The 23,970-nt window shown below is 46.6% G+C and overlaps 1 protein-coding gene across 2 annotated transcripts in view; it reads left to right on the top strand.

Moving 5' to 3' along the window:
• The window catches only part of ULK1 (unc-51 like autophagy activating kinase 1), a 113,579-nt gene extending 90,865 nt beyond the window's left edge, over positions 1-22,714 (top strand). For both annotated transcript variants that reach the window (XM_028709083.2, XM_028709082.2), the window contains 12 exons: positions 880-1,037; positions 2,141-2,227; positions 2,332-2,594; positions 3,197-3,378; positions 6,529-6,632; positions 6,968-7,111; positions 7,921-8,108; positions 11,468-11,646; positions 11,782-11,900; positions 14,259-14,416; positions 15,967-16,102; positions 18,085-22,714. In XM_028709083.2, coding sequence (XP_028564916.2) covers positions 880-1,037; positions 2,141-2,227; positions 2,332-2,594; positions 3,197-3,378; positions 6,529-6,632; positions 6,968-7,111; positions 7,921-8,108; positions 11,468-11,646; positions 11,782-11,900; positions 14,259-14,416; positions 15,967-16,102; positions 18,085-18,140 — 1,774 coding nt within the window. In that variant the 3' untranslated portion in view covers positions 18,141-22,714. The remainder of the gene's footprint in view (positions 1-879; positions 1,038-2,140; positions 2,228-2,331; positions 2,595-3,196; positions 3,379-6,528; positions 6,633-6,967; positions 7,112-7,920; positions 8,109-11,467; positions 11,647-11,781; positions 11,901-14,258; positions 14,417-15,966; positions 16,103-18,084) is intronic.
• Positions 22,715-23,970: the final 1,256 nt, after the last annotated feature.

Raw genomic sequence — 23,970 nt, 5'->3', positions numbered from 1 at the left:
AGGCCACAACTTTATTGGTTACAGATGATGAGCGGTATTGGCTTAGGCATTAGATCTAACCAACTATATCTGACTCCAGCCCATCTGTAAGGAGTCCAGGAAGGGTTAACCACCAGTAGGGGAAGTCCTGCTGGTGCACATCAACTAGGAGCTCCCCCGGGGGTCACTGATAGGGGTCGTGCCTTAGGTCCTCAGCTCCCTAGGCTTTGGACAGGGCCACCCCCCCCCCCCGAATCCTAATACCCTTCAATATGCGGGGAAGTGATGGCGCTACCTCCCCTCTTCTCTTCTCCAGAAATATTCCAATGCCTAACCGCCAAACCTTAAAAGTTGTGACAATTTGCTATGAGGTAGGCGAAAACCAAGTGGAAAAATTCCTACCAGGCCCCTCAACGGCAACCAACCGAAGTCCATAGCAAGCTCAAAAGAGATGAAAACCTTACAAGGGTGGGAGGGTGGGAAAACCAGAGCAGCTGGAAGCAGGAAAGAGAGAGATCTCCTGGCTGTGTCCTGCCTTTAATGGGCAGACCACACCCCCAGACCAACCAGATTGGTTGGCCTGGCCAGTGATGCCAGCAAAACCACCTCCTCCTTAAGGCGGAAGGAAGCTTTACTGTTTCCGGCCATGGAGGCATGCATTCAATCATGAAAAAGATCTCAGCTTCAGTCCCTGGCCTCTCCAGGTAATGTCCCCTGCCTGAAGCCCAGGAGAGCTGATGCCAGTCAGTACAGAAATGAGTGAGCTAGATGAGTGAACTATTGGCCTGACTCTGTGCCTTCCTATGCTTCTGAGCTTGTTCACCATTTGCTTTTCTTAAAATCTTGTCTGCCTACTATGTTCTCCGTGGAATAATGAGAGATCAAATCCCTTCCCATTAGGTCCGGAACAGTCAGAAGATCAAGCAGCAGCAACAGCCCACTTGGTTTCATGAAGGCCAGCCCTTCCCCTCCTTTTGCTGCTGGGGAGCATGGAGCTGTCCCAACCTCCAGAAGGTTCTCCTTTGGGGGCGCGAAGCCTTACACGCCATCCCCACAAGGTAAATTATTGGGTTTGCATATTCCAGATTCTAGAAACTTCAGCAATTTTTTTTTTTGTGTGTGTGTGTGTGTGTGTGTTTGCACACTTTCCTTAATTCCAACCAGCATTTTGTGGGTGAATGCAGATATAGTAGCATAATTAGAGCAGTGACTCTGGTTTGGAAGTGTCCTAACTATACTTGGTCCCATATGTGCCTGTTCCTCCCCAGGACTGAGAGGGAACTGTTTGAAAATGACAATGGTTTAAGGGAGGGACTGCCAGTGAGAGGTACCACAATGCTCTCCATGTTGAGGGTCCAAAATTCAATTCCTATCATCTCAGTTGAAAGGATCTCAGGAGGAGAGCTCAGGAAAAGAAGAAGCCATCACAGCAGACTATGCTGAGCTATTATATATGTTTATTTATACCAGGGTTGTGGGGTGGGGGTGGGGTCTGTCACTCCTCTGTGTATTGCAGGACTCCATCTCCCATCGTCACTGACTGGGGCTGATGGGAGTTGGAGTCCAACACAAGTGGAAGGCCTCAGCTCCTATACTTTTGTTTTTACTAACACACACACACACACTCACACACACACACACAGAGAGAGAGAGAGAGAGAGAGAGAGAGAGAGAGAGAGAGAGAGAGAACTTTCCCAGTTACTGAGTTGTTTGCTGTGAAATATAAAGAGATAAAAATAACACAAAATGCAGCAATATCAAAGTTCCATAATCAAACTAAACAGGTGTAAGAAGTCTTCAACTGAAAGCTTGCTGGAATAAATAAAACTTTTGTTCCTTTCAAAAAGAAACCAAGAATGCGAGGTTTCGAATTAGATGTCCCAATGATTTGACTTGATATAAACCAGCTTTACTGTTTGCTTCGAACATCTGAAAGCACTCATAACCTAAGCGAGCTTATGAACCTTTGACTAATTGTATCTTGACAAAACCTCATTGTTTCCTATGAAGGTTTCCAGAAGTTTGAATGGTATAACGGTGCCCCAATTTGATTTTAAAAACAACAGCAATATTGCTATAAGTAATCTAAACGAAATGTTTGCTATAGGGAGCATTCAATTTATTGTCTGTCAGTGCATTGATGTGCTTTTTAATTTTTCAGTTGGAACAATTCCAGAGCAGCCTGACCAGACCGTTCTCCCTTCTCCTCCCTTTGGAACAGAGATGAGAAGTCGGGTGCCCATACCTGGTAGGTTGCCCTTGGCACTATCTTGAGATTTCTGCCCTTCCCTTGCCATTTTTTCTTACTGATGCGTAACTCTGGGCATCCTGCTTCCCCTCTCGTCCCTCCAGGTGCCTCAGTGCCTGACCCTTCCCCTCGAGGGATGGGCTCCCGTCTCCACAGTGCTCCCAACCTGTCAGATTTGCATTCCTGCCGGCAGAAGATTACAAAGCAGTACTCTGATCCTCTGGTTCCCCATTTCAACCAGGCCGCCGCAGGCCAGCCAGCACAGACACACGGCCTGCAACCTTGCCGCCCACTGAGGTCCTCGCCAAAGTTCTCTGAGTTTATGCAGAGGAGCCCCTTGCCAACCATAATGGGCTCTCCAACAAAGGTATTGTTTTCCCCCCCGCCCTCAATGGGCTCTCGCTTGTGGTCTCCTAAAGCTGTAAATCTAGGACAGAGATTCGCAAATGAACATCAGGTGCAGGCATATTAAACAGTCACATTTATTTTTAATAGCGCTTTTGTGTCCCATATTTATTGTATTGTGTTTCGCTATTGTTGTATTTTAAATGATATTCCATGGAATTCAAATTGCATTGCAATGTAACGGAATATAAGAACTAAAAGACGCAATTAAAAATGCAGTTAAAAACCGTGTGTTATCTAGCGCAGCTCATGACAGTTGCCACAACAAGCAGGAAAATATATCCCCATGTTTTAAAGTGTGTGAGGGGAGAGGTTTGGGTGCCCACTGATCTTAGGAGGTTGTGCAGAGGGCAATGTTATGAAATGGTGGGGGTAGTAGATGCAGCCCCTGTTTGTGATTGCATTTAATGACTGTTTATGTGAGTATGGGGTGGGTGGGGGCTTTTATTAATAGCGGCAGAGATAAGCCATGGTGCAAACAGTGACTCTCTCACGCTGAACACTAGTGAACCACCTCTCTCCTCTCCTCCCCCACTTTTTGTTTTTAATAATAAAAAATAATAGGTCATGCCTCCTTTTGAGTTCAACAAAACCCCAAGCTCCCAAAACCTGCTCGCCCTCCTGGCGCACCAGGGCGTCATGATCCCGACAAGGAACAAGACTCTGCCAGACTTGAAGGACATGGGCCATTTCCACTGCCAGCAGGCAGGCCTAGGATTGAGGCCTATGGAAGAAGCCAAGGGCAGGTACGAAGCTGACCAGAAAGGCATTTGCAATGCACACGACAAGTTTTGCTGTTATGATGGGCCGGGCTGGGGGGGATTGATGCTGATTTGCCACTCTCCTTGCATCCACATACCGTATTTTTCGCTCTAGAAGACGCACCAGACCATAAGACTCACCTAGTTTTTGGAGGAGGAAAACAAGGAAAAAAATATTCTGAAGCCTCTTCAGGGCAGGGGGAGTGTTCTTCCCGCTGCCCTGAAAAGGCTTCTGGGATAGCTGCGCAGCCTGCACTCGCTCCATAAGACGCACACACATTTCCCCTTACTTTTTATGAGGGGAAAGGTGGGTCTTACAGAGCGAAAAAATGGTATTTTTTTTATTTCGCATCAAGGAATCTTCAAAGCGCCTCAAAATATCCTGCGGTGGTTGTTTCTCAGGCTAAATAGGATTCCCAGCAAACCATATTCACAGTCCCTTCCTGGGAGTTCCGTTGGCTCCACATGCCAGCAACCCTTTAATCTCCTCACCCCAAGGTCAGATATAGCAGGGGCAGGTAGAAAACTGAGTCAGTCCATTGGTTCGCCTAGCTTCATAATTGTGTGCATTGACCAGGCAGGGGACTCTCAGCCCTGCGTAGTGATGCTGAGCCTTGAACTTGGGACTTCCTGTGTGCCACTGAGTTACAGCCCTGTCGCCTCCATGGCTATAGGCTCCCGTCTCCATGATTCACCTGCTTCAAACCGCCGCCTCCATCTCCATCCTTGTCTCCACCATGGTCCCCTTTTCCTGTGCCTCATGGCTTTTGTGCAACACACCAGCTCCCACAACTGCCTCTGCTTTGCCCATGCGTCAAATAGGGTCCCGTGAAGCAACAGGATGAAGGCTCCTTTTATCAAATAATGGGGGGGGGGAATGTCCTGTGCTGGACATGTGGGGCAAGGCAAGAGAGTGTGCTTCGGCCCACTGCCCTATATCCAGCAACCGTGGTTGGTAACGAGAAGCTTTGGCAGCGGAGGAAGCCCCTGGTATCGTCAGTTACCAGGGATAAAGTGAGGGGAAGGATCCTGATTCAGACCCCAGAGATCTGCTGGCAATCACAGTGGGCAGTACTGAGCTAGCATGGCCCGGTATAAGGCAGCTTTCCATATTCCTTATGATGAGGAGCACAAGCTCAGCAGTTAGGCGTGTGACAGACACTCCTTGCACAGCAAGTGCACACAAGAAGTGCTGTCTCAGGCAGGCTAAACAGGTGCATAGCTTAGTTTGCCAGAGAAATGCCACACTTTTCCTGCTTTAGCTGCTGAGAGGTCCACACTAATGGCTAGCATCCAATGGAATGACTCCATAATTGCTCTCATCCTCTCCTCCTCCTGTCATTTCCTCTGATGATATCCTGGATTGCCCAACATGGGGAGGCTTGGTCCAGCGCCAGATCTAATCTATTTATGATTCTATTCCTTGGTATTCATCTAGGCCAGGCATAGGCAAACTCGGCCCTCCAGATGTTTTGGGACTACAACTCCCACGATCCCTAGCTAACAGAACCAGTGGTCAGGGATGATGGGAGTTGTAGTCCCAAAACATCTGGAGGGCCGAGTTTGCCTATGCCTGATCTAGGCTCTCGATTCTCAGACATTTCAGGGGATGGAAATCCTTTCCCTGAAGCCATGGGAAGTAAAACAAACAAACATACATCATTTTTTAAAAAAATATATTTTTATTAAGTTTTACATAACAAATTTAAATTCAAACGCATTATTCACCTCCTCATTTAGGATTCTCTGAATCTCTTGACTTCCCTCCGCCCTTCTGTTGTTACCATTATCAATCTTTCTTTTTCATCGGCTTATCTTATTTTCTCTTAATTTGTTAAAAAAAAAATCAGCTCATTGTAAATCATTTCCCAGAATGCTTCAGTTGTCTTGCACGTCCACCACATATTTCCAGCCAACACTGGAAGCAGTTCTATACATTTTTGCTAGTCTTACAGGTGTTAAATACCACCAATACATAATTTTCATGTAGTTTTCCTTCAGCACAAAGCATGCTGTAAATTTTAAGTCTTCCCTCCATTATTTTCCCCAAGATGAAAATTGAATATTGTGCCCAGTGTCTTGTGCCCATTTTATCATTACTGATTCAACTTCTTCGTCCTTAGTATGCCACTCTAGCAACAATTTATACATTTTTGAAAGTAACTTCACATTATTTTCCAATAATTCCTTTTCAAACCTTGAAATTTCTGTACTAAATCCAGTTTTCTTATCTATTTTCAACACATCATTTCCTTGGTGGTGTTGCAACCAGTTTGTCACTAACGGTCTTACATCTTCAAAACTACATACATCAATTTTGTTTACTGTTATCGAAAAACCAAGTGACGAGCTTTCTGCTTCCGTTTGTTCTGAAACTACCCAGGAAAAATAGGTGGGGAGCGGGGTTTTTTTGAAGCCAGGAATAATAGATAGGAAGGGAGGAATTCTGATGGGACAGGAGAACGGGACAGTTTCAGGAGGACTTGGGGGGGGGGTCTTGCATAAAAGGAGGCTGCAAATTGCCCACCTGTGCTCTAAGACCCTGGCTTTTTTAAAAAAAACAATTGAGCAGTCTTTTCCAGGCTGGCATCCTTCAGATGTTTTAGACTGCAGTTTCCATCAGGCTCAGGCTGATGGGTTACCTCATGAGTTGGCAACCCAGATCTGGTGCCTCATTGGCAGGTCTGAGGCAACCCTTGCAAATCTACCCTCTTGGGGGCTGAGGCTGAGCTGCATTCCAAACATGCAGTAGACCTCTCCCCAGCCAGCCAGCCAGCCAGTTTGCATTTGCCAGCTAAGGTGGGCTCCATTTTGCCTAAGATAGAGCCCTCCCGGCCTGCAGGCTTGATGTTCTAGAGCAGGCATCCCCAAACTTGGCCCTCCAGCTGTTTTGGGACTACCAATTCCCATCATCCCTGACCACTGGTCCTGTTAGCTTGGGATGATGGGAGTTGCAGTCCCAAAACAGCTGGAGGGCCAAGTTTGAGGATGCCTGTTCTAGAGAGGCCTTTGGCCCCTCTTTAAAGGCCACTGCAATTTTCACTGCAACCAGCCATTAGGGAGCAGAAATCCACAACACCTGTGCGTCCGTCCATCCCCTCACATTCACTTGTCTTGCTTCTCTCCATCCTCCAGGTCTCTCAGCACCGGTCGCCTCACTGATCTCCTCCTCAAAGCTGCTTTTGGGGAAGCTGGAAGCAATGACAGTTTAAACAATGAGAAGCCCATGGAAATCACAGGTATGGGGAGATAGGAAACTCTGGGGTTCCTTTTTTGTTGTGCTCCTTTTTTTAGTTACTAGAATTGGAGGAGCTATACACAGGGTTCTCTTCCCTCACCCTCTCCCACAAATCCATAATATCCTGACAACAGCCCTGAGAGGTAGGCTAAGCTGAGAGACAGCAAGTGACTGGCTCAAACACCCAGTGAGCTTCATGGCTTAGTTGGGGGATTTGAACCTTAGTCCCACCAACACTCTTAACTTCTAGGCTGACTGTGTTTCTATCTTGATATCTTTTATGGCTCTCATAATATCTTAACTCAAGCCAATTTTTTTGCCATTCTTTCTTCATAGCTCCTTCTGCTGTCTGTGGAGGAAACTTACACTCTGGGGCCAGAGATGGTGGCTCTGCAAGCCCTTCCCCAGTGGTCTTTACTGTTGGTTCCCCTCCCAGTGGGACAACCCCACCGCAGACCACCAGGACCAGAATGTTTTCAGGTAATGAGTGCTACCTGCCATCTTGATATGGCTGTCCAGAAGGAAATTGGAGTTTTCTTCATAGTTACTGTCCTGGCTTTGTGTCCTAACTTAGGGATGTGTGTATTCTAGGAACAAAGAGTCTAGTGTCTCACATGCACATACACACACTCTGAGCCACCAGACAAACTTGCTTCCCTGTTATGTCACAGATCTTCAGCTAGTGATTATACAGACACCTTCCTTTTAAAAAAAAAAAGTGAATTTTTGAGATCTAAGGAAGCTCTGGGGATTTGCCCCACTCAAAAGCTTCACTAAGTTCTGGGTGCGCCCTGGAGTACTGGTGCACACATGGAGACTATTTTTATTTCAGGAGAAGCACCATAAACGAAGCTCCTGCTCACATGGAGCTCTGCTTGCAAGCACTGCCATTCTCATTGTCATTGGGATGATAGTCCTATGAAATAAGGCTGTGTTTGGACTTTGCTTGGTGGAAAGGGATTAATAAGGATAGCTGAGGATTAAAATGTCACAATTAAGGGCTCATCCACACTTACCTTTCGCCCTGCTTCAAAGCTCCTTGTCTGAGTGCACCCCATCTAACTTTCTCCAGGAAAACCTGCTCTTTAATGCTGATTCAGAACAAGCGGAAATTCAGGTTTCCCCAAAATTCCTGAAATTCAGAAACATGGCACAAAAGGAATCCTGGATGAGCCCTAAACTGGAGCTTAATCTGAATCAATAAATTAAACTGTGTGTGTTTGTTTTTCTCCTTTGGCCCGAAGAGTCACATCTAGGTAACTTTTGCTTCTCTGTTTCAACCCTTTTAGTGGGATCTTCCAGCTCTCACAGTTCGGGAGGGTCTTTCAGCGGGCGGCACTTCATCATGAGCGCTGGCGGGGATGTGCTCGAAGCCCCATCAGGCGTCAGATATACTTTTGCCGACCCCATCACTGCCAACCTGGAGGGAGCAGTCACCTTTGAGGCACCTGAGCTACCAGAGGAGACGCTCATGGAAGTGAGTTGAAACCCACCTCCCCACCCACCCCAGAGACCCTAGATTAAAACATGAGGCTGAAATTCATTTGGTCCTCCACAGGTTCATCGGTGTTCCTCGCATTTCTCACCTTGTCAGACACAGACACAGTTTGGGTGCCTGGTGTGGAAGTTAACATTCTTGGCCTCCCTGGGTTTTATTAAAAGCAAAATGCTGGTCCTTGTGATTGTTGGGAGGTAAAAGAACAAAAATATGTTGTCAGTGTCATGGGGGGGTTCAGCAGCGCTGAGGTGGGGCTCCAGTGCCTTACATAGCTCAACACAGCAGCTCCCCATCCTGTCCCTGTTTGCTACTTCTGCACAAATCATGAGATATGGAATCAATTGCTGGAAAAGGATTTAAAGGATTTAGCTACCCCACTTTAAGATGTTGTATTGTAAAGCTCTCCAGTGCCTCCACCGCTATGTGGCTTTCCGGTGTTCCTGATCTAGGTGAATATTTAGCATCTTTGCCCTCTGAGGTCTTGTTCAGGCTTTACAATCCTATGAGATAGGTTAGGCTAAGGGAGTTATTTGCCACTTAAAAGACCTTCATGTCCGAATGGGGATTTGAACCAAGATCTCCATGGTTCTATTCCGGTATTTGATCTGCTATGGCACACTGTCATTTAGGGCATCGTTTTATGGCTGCCAGTTTGTTCTTTAACAATTTTTTTTATTAATTGACTTGTGCTTCCAGGGACTTGCAGGCAATACTTGTAGCTTAGAAATGTTAAATAAGGTCAAGTGGGAGGGAATTCCAAAAGTCGTGTAGGCACCACATCTGGGTATAATACTTTATATTTCACAGCAAACAACTCAGTAACTGGAAAAGTTCTCTCTCTCTCTCTCTCTCTCTCTCTCTCTCTCTCTCTCTCTCTCTGTGTGTGTGTGTGTGTGTGTGTGTGTGTGTGTGTGTGTGTGTGTAGAGCTGCATTGTTAATTATCACTGAATACTATGTATTTGCGGTTTCTTTCCTTCCATTCATCTTTGTGATATATGCTGCTGCCACTTGACTCCCAGCTGCTTCCTTTTCCAAGCAAAAGAGGCCTTTTTAAAACTTCCCTCCTGTATTATGAGAAGGCTCTCCCTTGGCTCATTTGGTTGCTATGGACAGTGAAGGAGAGGCAGCATCACATTGGGGCTTGTGTTCCCATGAATGGAGCGGAGGGTGCTTGTTGTTGTTGTTTGGCTACGGGAAGCCTCTCAACTAAGCCAGGAGCTCACTGAGGGATAAAGCCAGCCTCAGTTTTCCATCTGTATACAGGAAGAAGAGAATGTCTTTAGAGGAAGCCTGCGAATCTGGAAAGGGGAGTAGAATTGAAAGCTCTGAACCGTAAAAGTTGAGACCGTTGCTAGGTAATAAATACCTAGTGAAATGTTAGTGGAGTGTTGTCAGAATGCTGTCTCGTCAGTAGTGAAAGCTTGAATTACCCCTGATATTTGGATCGTGCCGGTGCTTTCTGAAGGAGACTGAATATCAGGCTCTTGGAGTCGCAGCCGCCTGATTCCCACCCCCAAGCGACCAGGGCATTGCATTCTTACCATTTCCAGTTCTTGAGTCAGATCTGCTCTTTCGCATTGTCTGCAAAGCTGCACACGTGTTTAAAAATAACCAGTGATCCTGGCCGAAGACGTGGTTCTCCATGTTCCAAGCTGCTATCTCCTGAGTGTGCAAAGGAGTTGGGCTAGGGAGACAGATGAAAACAAAACCCATGCGGTTGGCTGTGTTGGTGCTCAGAGAGATGGGTTTCCAACCCTTTAAATTTTTTTTTAAAAACTCACTCGGTTCAGGTTGCTGTTGAGCTCAAAGACATCAAGCCCTCCCACCCACTCCTTTTATATGTGAATTGAACAAAAACCTCTGGCAAATGTGCACCTAGATGAAAGCGATGGGAGGGAGAAGAGGGGGGAGGGGGCAGTGAAGGAAAGTAGGTCACTGTTTCATCTCTATTTATAGACTCTCAGCAGTTTCTATAGAGCTGTGCAAACACAGGCTCTGCACAAGTCTCAATCCCAGCTTTTTAATTTTTAAAGTCATTAATTCCGTGAGTGGGCAGGCCCGTAAAGGCGGCGGCTGATTTGGCACCGGCTCCCTCTGAATGAGAACCACAGTGGGAGCCATGGGAATGTTCCTCACCTGTGGCTCCCCTTGAACTACAGGTGCAACTCGAAAAATTAGAATATAATGGAAAAGTTCGTTTATTTCAGTAATTCAACTTAAAAGCTGAAACTAATATATGAGATGGACTCACGACATGCAAAGCGAGATATGTCAAGCCTTTATTTGTTATAATTGTGATGATTATGGTGTACTGAAATAAATGAACTTTTCCACGATATTCTAATTTTTCGAGTTTCACCTGTAGAGCTGCGTCAGGAGCCCTGGGAGCGTGCGTTCATGTTTTCCACCCATCCTGCCTCTTCCTTCCACTTTGCTTAACCGTGGCCAGGGAGAGTGTTGGCACAGGCCTTATCCCCACAGCCATTCCTTCTCAGAGCTCAGAGGGCCATTCCTAACTCTCTCCCCATTCCCATTCCCCCAGACTTATCTTCCCAATAACCAGTGCTCTTTTTTTTAGGGTTTACTCAAGGTTATGCAGTACTGGCACCTCTTTTTTGTTTGTTAAAAAGTGTGACACTTACCATAACAACTTCATGAGTACCGGCACTTCTTTTTCTAGAAAAAGTGCGCTTACAATAACCCTATGAAGCAGCAGAAGCAACAGATATGTTTCTGGCATCTTAAATGCAAACCAGTTTATTAAAAGAAGCCTGTGGACTGTATTGGATTCTGAGTGAGAGAGCAACTGGCTTGGTTAAAGGCCATACAGCGCTGTTGTTTTTTTAGAGCATTTGTATCCCTCTCTTCAGCCAAAAAGGCTCCCAGAGTGGCATACTATCAGTCGCTGCTCTCAGGAGTGCAATCCTCAAAACAAACAGAACTACACACAAAGGGAAATACACAGGCAGGGAAGAGGCAGGGGAAAGCGGATTATTAAATAATGACCATCTGGCATAGGAACAGTTCAGGGGCAGAGGAAGTACCTGATGGAGCATGTCTTTCAATGGTGCTGATGGAAGGAGGCCCGCTTCCCTGCTGTCCCAGTGAGGCAGCCTGATGCCAGGGGGAGGTTGGGGGAGAGAAGGCCTGCTGGAGGCCCCCTCCCCAGATGACTCCCAAGGGCATGCAGCCCTTAACAGGGGAAAGGTTGCCCACCTGTAGTGTAAAGCTCACAGCCTAGGACAAGGCGTTGGTCTTTCCGTGAACCTGCTGCTTTCTGCATTCTAGAGCTGGCTTGCTAACGAAACCTCGTCTCCCTTTGTCTCCCCGCTCACAGCAAGAGCACACGGACATCCTTCGCAGCCTGCGGTTCACCCTGGCCTTTGTCCACTACGTGATGGAGATAGCGGCCGTCAAAGGGAACACCAGCGAGATGAGCAGCTCGGTGGCCTCCGAGTACCAGCTCCAGGAGAGCGTCGTGGCTGACCAGATCAGCCTGCTCAGCAAAGAATGGAGGTAAAGGGTGATGTTTGGGGAGGTCCCCGAGAGAACTGCGATGGCCTGGCTTGGGCTCAAAGCAGCTTTGTGCGTCTTCCTCTGCAGCTGTGTGGGTGGCAGCTCCATTAATCTGCTGGTGCTTTCTTTTTTCAGCTATGCAGAACAGTTGGTGCTGTACTTGAAAGTAGCGGAGTTGCTGTCCGCAGGCCTGCAGATGGCCATAGACCAGATCCGGGCAGGCAAGTTGTGCCTCTCCTCCACCGTCAAACAAAGTAAGCACTCTTCTTCAATGCACACACACAGGGGAATTCCTGATTGTGGGTTGTATCCCATGGTAGTCCTACTTAGGTTGGACCCACTAAAATTAGTAATAGCTATGAGTCAACTCTGAGTAAGACAACCATAGGCTGCAACCCACTTCTCTTTTTAAAAAAAATTATTTATGCACTTTCACAGACTTAGTATACACATCTTACGTTTTCATTCTTTAATCACACTTCTGTTAGCTTGCTATGCCCCTATATTTTTAGCATCTATCTCCTGTGATGCTGATAGAATTGTCCCTTTCTCTCACCTTTGCAGCGAGCAATACCTGCTCAGAAAAATAATCCTTGCATCCAGTGATGGCATTGATCCATGTCCAGCCCCTCCGCCCCCCCCCCTCAGAGGTCCCGAGAGGCCTTGGCCACTTCTGGCTTTTGAAACCCTGAGCCATCATAGAAATACAAAATGGCAACTTGCCAAAACAAAATAAGGCATAAAACAGACAGACACCAAGAGAGAGAAGGTGGTTTATTTATATTGAGAGGACATGTTCATCACTGTCAACTCTTGTGCCATCAGAACTGATGCATTTGTTACATATAATAAAACACAAGTGTGTTGTCATGCTGCAGTTTGCTTGGCCACAGACAGGTGGCGATGCCGACCACAGGGTGAGAAGAGGTGGTGTTTAGGTGGTCCAGGCTGTGCATGCCAAAGGTCCCCGGCACCTGAAATTAAAAGGATACAGTTGCAGAGGATGAGAGACCCTTGCCTGAGACCCCAGAGAGGTACTGCCAGTTTGAGCAGTATTCAGGCAATACTCAGAGAGGTCCTACTTCTTTTCTCCCCCGGCCCCCCTGCTATTACATTCCAGGGTGAAGTGAAAATTGAGTTAGCCAAGCATACAAGATCAATCTGTCCTGTGCGTACTTGTTTTTATCTTCCTCTATCTCTCTCAAATTAGGGACAGCACTGTTTTGCACTCTGTAAAATGTGATTGGTGCTACGGGCCTCCACATGTATTCCAGTTGCCCGTCTGGAAAACACGTCGCCTGATCTGAATGTTTCAGCTCTTAGCTATGTGCAAGGGCTTAACGATAATTGATGTGGGTGCAACTTAATAATTACATGTTGTGCCTCTGCTGTTAAATAACACACAGTCACTCAGCAGGCTGAATCATTTTGTTGCTTGGCACGGGATCCTCTGCGGGTACTGGAGGCAAAAGCAGAGTCCACAGAAAGGAATGGTGTTTACATATACGTAAGCATCGTATTACAGCACCATCTAGGGCACAAGACCAGGGGTATTGGTGAGCTTGGGGAACTCAGTGCTTTGCAAACGTATCAGAAGTCTTTGTGGAGGGCAGCCTTCAGCAGTAACCCTGAGTTGGCCCAATGAGGACAGGGCAAGCAAAGAATTTTGGCCACAGAATGCTGACTGGCTGTTGGGCGTGGGCAGAGGGACAAATCTTGGAAGAGTGTATGGCTGAAAAGGATTATTCCTTGCTGCAACTCTCTGGGTTCTGCTGTGGAAGAAGATTCTGCTTGTGCATACAAATAAAATGATGATGTTGTATAGGGCTATCTGTTTAGCCCATTTTAGTGTTGGCTAAGTTCTAAAATCTTGATGGATGTTTTAACTGTGTATTGACAAATGTACTTTTTTCTGACTGACGGTTGAATAAAAGGTTGATGATGATGATGATGATGATGATGATGATGTTGTTGTTGATGATATTTCAAGATTGCACAGCCCCATTCTCAGTTTAAGTTTCCAAAACCGCACACAAGAAAAGCTTCTGGGAGGGGGAGCTTAGCATTTTTATTTTTATTAGCAGCATTTTTAGCAGCTGCAGCAGAGGTAAGGTTTCAGATAAAATAAACCACAGCAAATAAAATGAACATCTGCTGTTAATCATCATCATCATCTTAGGCAAGTTGAAAGGTGCCTAAAATTTAAGAGAGGAGATACCTGATGGACCAACCTCTTTATGGAAGGCATCTCATAAATAGGGTATCATTATCATCATCATTGAAGTAGCCCTCTCCCCAGATGTTACATGCTGTAGCTGGGACAGTGAGGTCACTCAAAGAAGGGCCTCTAAGGATCTCAGGGCTCAGATAGGCTCAGGCACCTGGGAGTCCTTCGGATGCCCCAATTGGAAGCCATTCCCCCAATAAGCCAGTTCCCCAAACCTCCATCAAATGTTGGGCAGTCGGTTGACAACGTTGGTCTTGGTCACCCTTTGCAAACACTGTGGCGAGAGACTGTTGATGTGGATAAGGAGTGGCCAGAAGCGGAGGCTGTCCTGTAAAGTAGTGTCACTCACCCCTTCTTCTTCTTCTTCTTCTTCTCCTTCTCCTAGTTGTGAGGAAGCTCAACGATCTGTATAAATCCAGTGTTTCCTCCTGCCATTGCCTGAACATGAGGTTGCAGAGGTGGTTATTGGACAAGCAGAAGCTCATAGATCGCATCAACAGCATCACGGCCGAGAAGCTCATCTTCAGCCACGCCGTGCAGATGGTAGGGCGAAATGCTTCTCATGTATAGTGGGTTGCATGTGTGCAGTATTTGGGGGTTAGTATGGTGGCATTTGCTGAGCCCTAGGGATGGGCCTCAGGGACGCGGGTGGCGCTGTGGGTAAAAGCCTCAGCGCCTAGGGCTTGCCGATCGAAAGGTTGGCGGTTCGAATCCCCGCGGCGGGGTGCGCTCCCGCTGCTCGGTCCCAGCGCCTGCCAACCTAGCAGTTCGAAAGCACGTCAAAGTGCAAGTAGATAAATAGGGACCGCTTACTGGCGGGAAGGTAAACGGCGTTTCCGTGTGCGGCTCTGGCTCGCCAGATGCAGCTTTGTCACGCTGGCCACGTGACCCGGAAGTGTCTCCGGACAGCGCTGGCCCCCGGCCTCTTGAGTGAGATGGGCGCACAACCCTAGAGTCTGTCAAGACTGGCCCGTACGGGCAGGGGTACCTTTACCTTTATGGTGGCATTTTCTGAGCCCTAGGGATGGGCCTCACTTCTCTGCAGGATACGAAGGGGCCCTAATAAGAGTTTTAACACATAATCACCTTAAGTAGCAGTAGCAGCAAGGGCCGTGTAAACCGAAAGAGAACCCCACAGTTCTCTGGGAATGTGTTCTTTGCACCGAGCACAGCCCTTTTTGTGGGCTGTGTCTATTCATGGTGGTAGAATGCATGCAGACTGATCAATCCTGGGCACCCACAGGGATAAAAGGGTCTCCAGTAACTTGGGGAAACCTTGGAACGGACACAGTAGATCTAGAACTAGCCTAGATGTACCAGTGACCTGATGAGATATAAGGCAGCATCAGATGGTCACTTTGCATCCCTCTGGCGTATCTTTGGGGTTTTTGCACTCCCTCAAACCACAGAGTCCTCTTTGCACAGAGTACCCCAGAGAGATTGGAAGCAGAACTAGACGGAAAACCTCCCTGGGTGCTCTGAGTGAAAATGGTCTTCAGGGATTTTTACCAGCCTCTGGGCTTTGGCAGGTGCTCAACTGTACCAATCCCTAGTGCCAGCCGTGCCTCCCCACTCTCATCCCTCTGCTGTCTTCAGCATATTTTTAAGCATCCTTTCTAGGTGCCTCTTCTGAACGTGCTGCATCCCGCCCCCCCCCCCCCCAGCCAAAGCAAGAAGGAACTCCCTGCTATTGTCAGTCTCCTGCTTTCTGCCTAGACCTTTTGACGATGCTCTCCTCGGGCAACATCCACATGAGAGGCACGTTCCTAGTTTGAAATAGTCAGGTGATGCTCCCCATGATGCGTCAGTGCACAAGATCTTCCTGCAGGAGTGCAGCAGAATCAGCCCCTTTTGCCCATCCCCGCTGGCAGCGAACTGGAGTCGGAAAGCCACAGCAGAGAGATGCGAGCTTATTAAGAGGGCAGTGTGAAAATGCATTCTACGCTTTTCAGCAGCCGTGCAATGCGGGGGTGTGTGTGTGTGTGTGTGTGTGTGTGAATCTTTGCTTGTGTGCAAATCCAGTCTGTTGAGGCAGAGTTGTGCAAGCATTTTATTCGCTGGCAGAATAACCACTGGGGGCATTCTCTCTCCAGGTTCAGGCAGCAGCGCTGGATGAGATGTTTCATCACAGAGAAGATTGTGCACAACGATACCACAAGGCACTGCTGCTCATGGAGGGACTCTTGAACATCATCACTGAGCAAGGCGACATTGAGAACATTAATAAATGTAAGGGTCGGGAAATGCTTTTTTTCTTTTCTTTTCTTTAAGTAAAAAAGTATAGATGTGATGGTACAATATGGCCGTGCCATCCGTATTATTTTTGTGAGGCATTCCCTGATGCTAATTGGTAAAGCACTGCTCAGAAATCATCTTGCTTCTTTTCCTGCATGTGGTTTTAAAAGAAGAAAAAAGCAGTGCTTGTGAAGGGGCATCTATAACAGAGGGGAGACTCTGAGGAGCTGAAAAACTAAAAGGCACAGCAAATAATTCTACGTTAAATTCTTCTAGCTTAAAAAGAGAATGCAGGTGGAATGAGTGGATCATAGGCAGAGCAAATGGGAGGAACAATAAAAGAGCAGGACAGTAGAAAATCAAATGAACTGTAGAATTGTTGGGAAGGGATCTGAAGGCTCATCTACTCCAACATTTAAAAACCCCAGCAGCTGGCCAGGCAGCCTCTGCCTAAAAACCACCAATGAAGGAGAATCTGTAATTCCCCAACTGGAGGCACATCAGAGTTCAGGATAGTGTAGTCCAAGGAAATTTCATAACCTCGTAACACCTTTACAGTTCAGTCCTCTAGCTGCCTACTCAGAAAGCCCCTTGGACTTCATCCCAGGACAGGGTTATAGGAGTGCAGTCTTGGTTGTTACATTTCAGTTTCTACTAGATTCTAATCAACTCCACACACCTTAGGGATTGATTTATTATGTTCCACCTCAATCACTGAGATCATCTGATGGAGCACTTCTAATGGTTCCCCGCATCCCTGAGGTTTTGTGGGCTGTCACTAGGGACCAAGCCTTTAACGTGGCAGGTTGTGCGCCATGAAACTCGCTGCCAGCAGTGATGCAGCAGGAACTAATCCCTCCTTCCATTAGAACATCTGTTTTTAGCCAGTAATCAGTATCTATTGGTGGTTTTATGCTGGTTTTATTGTTTGTTGTACTCGATGTGTTGATGTTGGACACGGGTGGTGTTGTCTAAACCACTGAGCCTTTTGGGCTTGTCAATATTAAGGTCGGCGGTTCGAATCCCCACGATGGGGTGAGCTCCCATTGCTCTATCCCAGCTTCTGCCAACCTAGCAGTTCGAAAGCATTCCAGCACGAATAGATAAATAGGTACTGCCGCAACAGGAAGGAAACGGCGTTTCCATGCGCTCTGGTTTCCGTCACTGTGTCCTGTTGTGCAAGAAGCGGTTTAGTCATGCTGGTCACATGACCCGGAAAGCTGCCTGTGGACCAACGCCAGCTCCCTCGGCCTGAAAGCGAGATGAGCGCCACACCCCATAGTCACCTTTGAATGGACTTAACTGTCCAGGGGTCCTTTACCTTTACCTTTTAATCTGTCTTGAAGTATGTTTATAAAAGTGTGGATTATACATCCATCCATCCATATGCTTGCCTGGTTCACCAATAATGCTAAACTCCCCACCCCCAACATCTGTGCAGCTGAGACAAGGAATAAAGCAATCTTCTGTTTCACTTGTCTTGATTCCTGGCTTTATCATTAGATATGAACCAGGATTTCATGATTCCAAATGCATGCAATTGCAAAAGAAGCCACCTTCAAGCTATGGGTTACAAAGCTGTCTAATTCAGCAAACTAGAGTTTACCTTAAACTACAAGTCATGGTTTGCACATCACGGCAAACCAGTAATTGGGGAAAGTGAAACTGAGAGTGCTCAAGTCCAAACTTTTGCTCAGACTCCCAAAAGCTCTTGCAGATGATGCTCAAACCAGCCTTCCTCAGTGTGGTACCCTCCTGATGTTCTACTTCCAGCTCCCATTACCTCCAGCAAACATGGCTAATGGTCAAGGTATATGGGGAGAGGACTCCAACCATGTCTGGGGGGCACAGAGATTGAGGCAGCTGTGCCAAACCATGGTTTAGTGTTGTGTGTGAACAAGCACGATATTGGTGTTGCTGCAAGGACAGCTGACCCCCAAAAAATCTCATTTTCCCCATTTGCTTTCTCTTTCCAGGTAAAATGTGTATTGAACGCCGGCTGTCGGCTCTACTATCCGGCATCTGTGCATGAGGAAAATAGCCCTTAACTCTGCAGGTGATCATTTTCCGTCTCTAAGCACCTGCTACCAAGATGGCAAAGCACTGTATGAGCAAGCCCGTCGGCAACGAATTTATCGGACGTCCATGGCGGTTTCCCTGTTTTGGCATCCTTCGAGGAGAACTTCCCCTGGGTCGGACATGGAATTGCTACAATCTTTTTTTGTGTGTGTGTGTGTGTGGTCACAATACAAACCGGGGAAAGATGGTGGTTGATCCAGAAGGCTTGTTCCCCTTGCCCCAACTCACCATCTGGTGGGATACAGCTGGGTAAAAAAGAAGAAGGCTCAAGCTCTCCTTTCATGCATGTTTTCAGAGAGCAGGGTTGCTGTTGAGCTGGCCTTGCCTGGAGCACTGAGGTCCACTGCTGGCGGTGAATGATCCAGACGTTTCTGCTCTTGGAATGAAAGAGGTTTCTCCGGAAGAGGGAGTGTCCCTATTGGCCAGTTCTGCAATCCAAGCCCTCATCTGCTGATAGCCAATCACTTGGGAGCACTGTTCCTACTACGCCTCTCATTGCTTGCCGTACGGGAAGAGCAACAGCGGTTATGTGGCAGGCGTGGAAGCCAGAAGCTCACCTTGCTCTGAGAAATCGTGGCTTCTTACGTTATTTCCCCCCCACTGCAATGCTGGAAATCTTGAGTTCAGTGTCCCTCACCTATATGACAGACAGAAGCAGGGTGGGTTGGGGTTGGAAGCCGTTCTTCAACGTGGACATGGGCAGAGCTAAAGAGAGCTTGTCTATCCAGACTGGAGCACTGGGACTTGGACTCCACACTCTCTTGCTTTGGTCTCAAGCAGCCAAAATGTTTTTTCTTCGCCCAAAAGGGAGTCGTTCAATAGATGCATGCTCTCCTCCCATGGCCTGCGTCTAAGCATGAGAAAGCATCTGTGCTGCTCTTGGCTGCTGCCCAGATAAGCAATCCCTCCTCCCAGAAGGGTGGGAAGCAATATAAGAAAAACACACATAACACGCATACTAGCTTTGTGAATCAAAGGAGCACTTTACGGACAACATGAACCTGAGCTTTGGATACTTGGCAGCCCCGCAGTGATCCAAAAACGTCGCAACTTCTAGGAATGCTGTTCCCCTGCCCTACCATTGCCTCACGCGTTGTTGGTTGTTTGTCTGTTGGGTGGTTGTCGTGGTTGTTTTAAAAGAAATTGCACTACAAGTGTGTATGTGTTTTTGTGCGCGTGTGTATACATATTCATATATATTACCACGTTAATATATATTAATATGTATATGGTATATAATATATAATGTCACTCTATGTGTTAACTGTACTGTATTTTATGCTTGTGAGGAGAAAAAGAAAATTAACAATCAAGCAGTCTATGTCCTTTTCATGACCAGCGGCGCTAGCGTGAAAAAAATTCAGTACTATTTTGTCTTTTCCTTTTTTAAAAAACGGATGTGCTCTTTGGAGGTCCAGGTTTTTTGAAAACTCAAGGATGAGATCTCGATATTGTGCATGCTTCATTCCTGCCCCCTCCATTGTTTATAAAAACAAATCCCCCCCTTTTTTGGCTGTTGTTGTTAACCTTTTCAAAGTTTTCTCTCTCTTCCCCACCTCGATTTAAGGCGACTAAGCAGCCAAAGAGAAAGAGGAGGCACACACTGTGTGTGTGTGTTTCGTGTAGGGCTGTGCTTTGTGTGTGTGTGCATTTAGGCTTGGGGGTGTTGTGGCTGCAAGCAAATGCCTGATAGGCTACCTTTTTTGAGTGATGTCCTTCACACCCCGCCCCCCGGCCCTTGTGCATGGTTTTAATGCAGCTGATCCAGTCTGCAGCTTTATTTTGTCTGTGCTGGGCAAGAAAGCATCCTTGGCAAACAAAGCCTGGATTTCAGGCTTTTGTTTGGTTTTGTTTTTCAAAGAGTGGGTCAAGTATATCTATTTGCACATGGTTTGCTTTTCATCACTTGTGTGTATCCCCCCCGAAAATATGTAAGGAACAGCCGTACTGACTTTGGAAACCCTGTTTCAAAGCTCCTTGCAATAGGTGTCGCCCAGTGGGTGGGGAATCATTTCTCACTCTCACCCCTCATTGATGTGTTCAATCAGCACATTTTGATGGAATCTGTCGCTTGCCCCAGCCCTTCTGCATGGCTTCTCTTATCTTCCGCTTCTATGGCAACTCAGCAGTGCCTAGCACAAAGGAAAGATCCTCTGTCCTTCTGATATGATACCAGTTTCATAAAGGCTTGTCACTTGCAGTTATGGAGCCGGTGGTTGCTTGTGAAAGGCGTTCTAGGCTGGTACGATTCACCCTGTAATATTCCACACACTCACACCCCGAGTTTGATTTGAAGTTCCTTAGGGTGTTACTGTGCACCTACAAGTCTTTCCTTAGCTTGGCAATGCACGTAAGTAGGAATCCTACGCGAAGCATTTCAACGTAGGATGACCCCCCCCCCCGCCCTCCTTTGCAAGGACTGCCAGTGGCAGAAGGGAGATCAGAGGCCTCACAAGTTTTCTCCCAACAGCAAACGGGCCACTTGGGCACCATCTTCCCTGTTATTGTGAGACCCGTATTGTATTTCTATTTAAATTAAATTTAAATTTCTAGATTTGCATGTATATTACCCCATGCAAATGTTATGTCCTCTATTGCCCTATTGGGTTCGGTACGGTTGGCAGTGCATTTTATCTTTTTGGCAATGCCACAGTGATCACCCTAGCATGCAAATGTGCATGTGCACACACACACACACACCCCTCTCAGGCTCCATTCATTCTGACACCTGCCTGCCAAACAAAATATTAACAAAACTGGTCACGACGAGTGCCTGCAACAATACCAGAGGCAGATTGGGGGAACAGAACCAGTAGATAAAAGCAGAGACTCAAATCCCCCCCACGATGTGTTTCTTTCTTCCTTCGTTCCTACTTTTATCATTTGCATCCTTTCCCAGGTTCTCATGTTTCCCCACTGCCTGATAATTCTGCTTTTCCTCGCAAAAACATAGGCTGCTAATGCTGGGCATTTCAAGTCATCCCAAGCTGTCGCTTGATCTTTTGAGTTTTAAACCATTCATCTGAGTTTGCATCTGTTTCCATATAAACAGGATGGCAGTTGTGCACGTGTGTGTGTGTTGCAATCAGCACCATCTTAGGAAATGCATGCTCTTCAAATTTTTAGAAGAACTTTTTTAATAATAATAATAATAATAATAATAATAACAACAACAACCCATGTTGCCCAGTGAATTTGAGGGTGCTTTTCCCCAGTCGATCAAGAGGTTTTCAAGCTGTTCGTCTAGCTCCTTGACTAAACACTGCATCCCTAATCAGCCGACCCTCTTACATCCCTGGCGACGAGATCTCTGACAGCCTTGGAGTTGGTTCCATAGAAAAAGGTCCACTGGACCCAGGTGAGAGCGAAACAGACAAGCGGAACCATAACAGCATGGCAGCCTTAAGAGAAAGAAATTGGTTCACACCACTGGAGATGCTTGTGAACCAGGTCCAGTGCCTGCCAGCATGGAGGATCCTTGAGAAGCTGCTGCAGTCCTCGCCTGCTCAGGCCTGCTCCCATCTTTCCTCCAGTCAGTGCCAGGCACCCAGGCCCTTGTGGGGGCTGCCAAGCTTAATTCCATTGGGTTCACCCTCCTGCGTAGGGACCCACAGACCTAGGAGAGGGTCCCATCACCCCAGCCATCGCTTCTTGCTCTTCCGGACTCCCCAGTACTCAAGCCAGTAGCTTTGCTCCAAGGTTCGCTTTGCAAAGAAACTACCTTTTCCTTCCCAGCTGTTTCTGAAAGGCAGTTCTTTAGAAGCCAGCTTTCAAAAGCCGTGGGGTTTAACTCAGCCACCTATTCTCTGCCAGCTCTGCATTTAACTTTCCAGCTGTACGTAGTTACTTGAATGTATCAAAAGTTGTCCACAACCATCCTAGTTGCTCTCCCCATGTCCTTCACATCACACACAAAAAAAGATTATGTGGTTTACAGAACTTCGATAGATAGATAGATAGATAGATAGATAGATAGATAGATAGATATAGATATATTTTCCTCAATACTTGAAATTTAGCCACTGCGCTTGGATTACAAATAGTAGAGGCAAGCTATCTCTTTTTGCCACCATGTGGGTGATTTTAATATCATTTTTCAATCTTAAAACTGCACGCAAGCATGAAACGTCAGGTGGGTGGGTTTGTGTTTGTGTGCTTTTGTTTTGCTTTCGGTGGGAAAACTAGTATTTATTGCTTTGTTTAAGGAATAGAAGAGAGGTTTGGGAAAGAGAGCAAGGAAACCAAGCAGAAGTGGCTAATCCAGTCTATTCACTCTCATTCATGGATTTGTTACTGTCTCAGCGTCCCATTTGTAGCGTCCTCACTAGATTTCAAGGAACCTCAGCCCTGATAAGGTGTATGTGAGAAAGTGTGCTGTATGGGGGTTTTTCCCCCACATGGTTATGCTTGATAACTTTTGTTGGTTGTTATTTTTTAAAATTTCATGTTGTGTGACTTTTTTTTTGTTCGTTCTTGCTTTAAATTGTACAATGCCGACTTATGAAAATAAACTGATTTTTAATTGTTCGTTCTTTGTGCGAGGACTGCTACTGTACCTTTCCATCTGTTCACAAAAAAGGGATGTTTTCTAAAACATGTATCCAGCTACACTAGCATGAGGACTTTGAGATGCCCAAAGGAACTAGCTAGCTCCCCTTTAAATCTTTTCTGGGAGGTTACACCAACACCCTGTCAAGCCTAGATCCAGGAAATGCTCATAAGCCAATGTTTCATTTTTATATAATTTTGTATAATTTTTATATAATTTTGTATAACCCCCACCCCCATTAAAATTCTAAAGTGATCTTCTACATGGGTGTATTATGCCAATAGCTTATCAGCGATTGCCTCTTAATATGGGAGCACCTCTGGTTTAAATGATGCCAATCGGATAGCAGCTTTTTGGGTACTCTGGATGCAGCCTGTCCTCTGTGTGTGTCGTCATTGTCGTCTTCTGTAAAAGTACTTTCCCTTGGCCAAGGCTGAATAAAACCAGTGAGAAATGTGTACAATTCAACCCCACACATTTCTGCAGACCGAAGCTGACGTACAATCTGACCTCTGGGGCAGCTTAGCTGCGATGGAGGAGGCCTGAGAAGTTTGCCGGGAATCTCAGAACGGGAGCCTGCTTGGCTTGAAAACCTAAGCAGACGTTTCCCCTTCAGAAGTGTGGGAAGAAATCTGGAGTAAAGGAGGGGCTTGTCTAAGGTTACCAGATTTTTTTCCCCAATGAATCCGGGGACACTTTTCAACTTCAGTAGGAGTGATAGGATTTTGTATGGGGACTGATTTGTAAATCTGGGGACTGTCCTGGGAAACGGGGACACCTGGTAACCTTAGGCTTGCTGTTTTCGTGCGCTGCATCCCAGCAAAGAGTATTCCGTGGCAGACTAGTACTGGCAGTGGAGGCTTCATATAGAAGGAGTGCCAGTTGCCACAGGTAGGTCTCCTTCCCTTGAATTTGTCTGGCCCCCTTTCAAAGGGCATCTACATGAGCGGCCATTGCCACCACCTCTTCTTTTCCAGAGAATGCGACCCAATTGCCTTCTCAATCCAGATGCGACCCAATTGCCTTCTCAATCCAGATGCGACCCAATTGCCTTCTCAATCCGGCCTGCGGACGGTCCGGGAATCAGTGTGTTTTGACATGAGTAGAATGCGTCCTTTTATTTAAAATGCACCTCTGGGTTATTTGTGGGGCCTGCCTGGTGTTTTCACATGAGTAGAAGAATGTGTGCTTTTATTTAAAATGCATCTCTGGGTTATTTGTGGGGTATAGGAAT

The sequence above is a fragment of the Podarcis muralis genome, chromosome 16, assembly GCF_964188315.1.
Source record: "Podarcis muralis chromosome 16, rPodMur119.hap1.1, whole genome shotgun sequence".
In the NCBI taxonomy this organism is placed as follows: domain Eukaryota; kingdom Metazoa; phylum Chordata; class Lepidosauria; order Squamata; family Lacertidae; genus Podarcis; species Podarcis muralis.
Note: the sequence above shows the minus strand (reverse complement) of the source record. Positions and strands in the feature narration are given on the sequence as shown.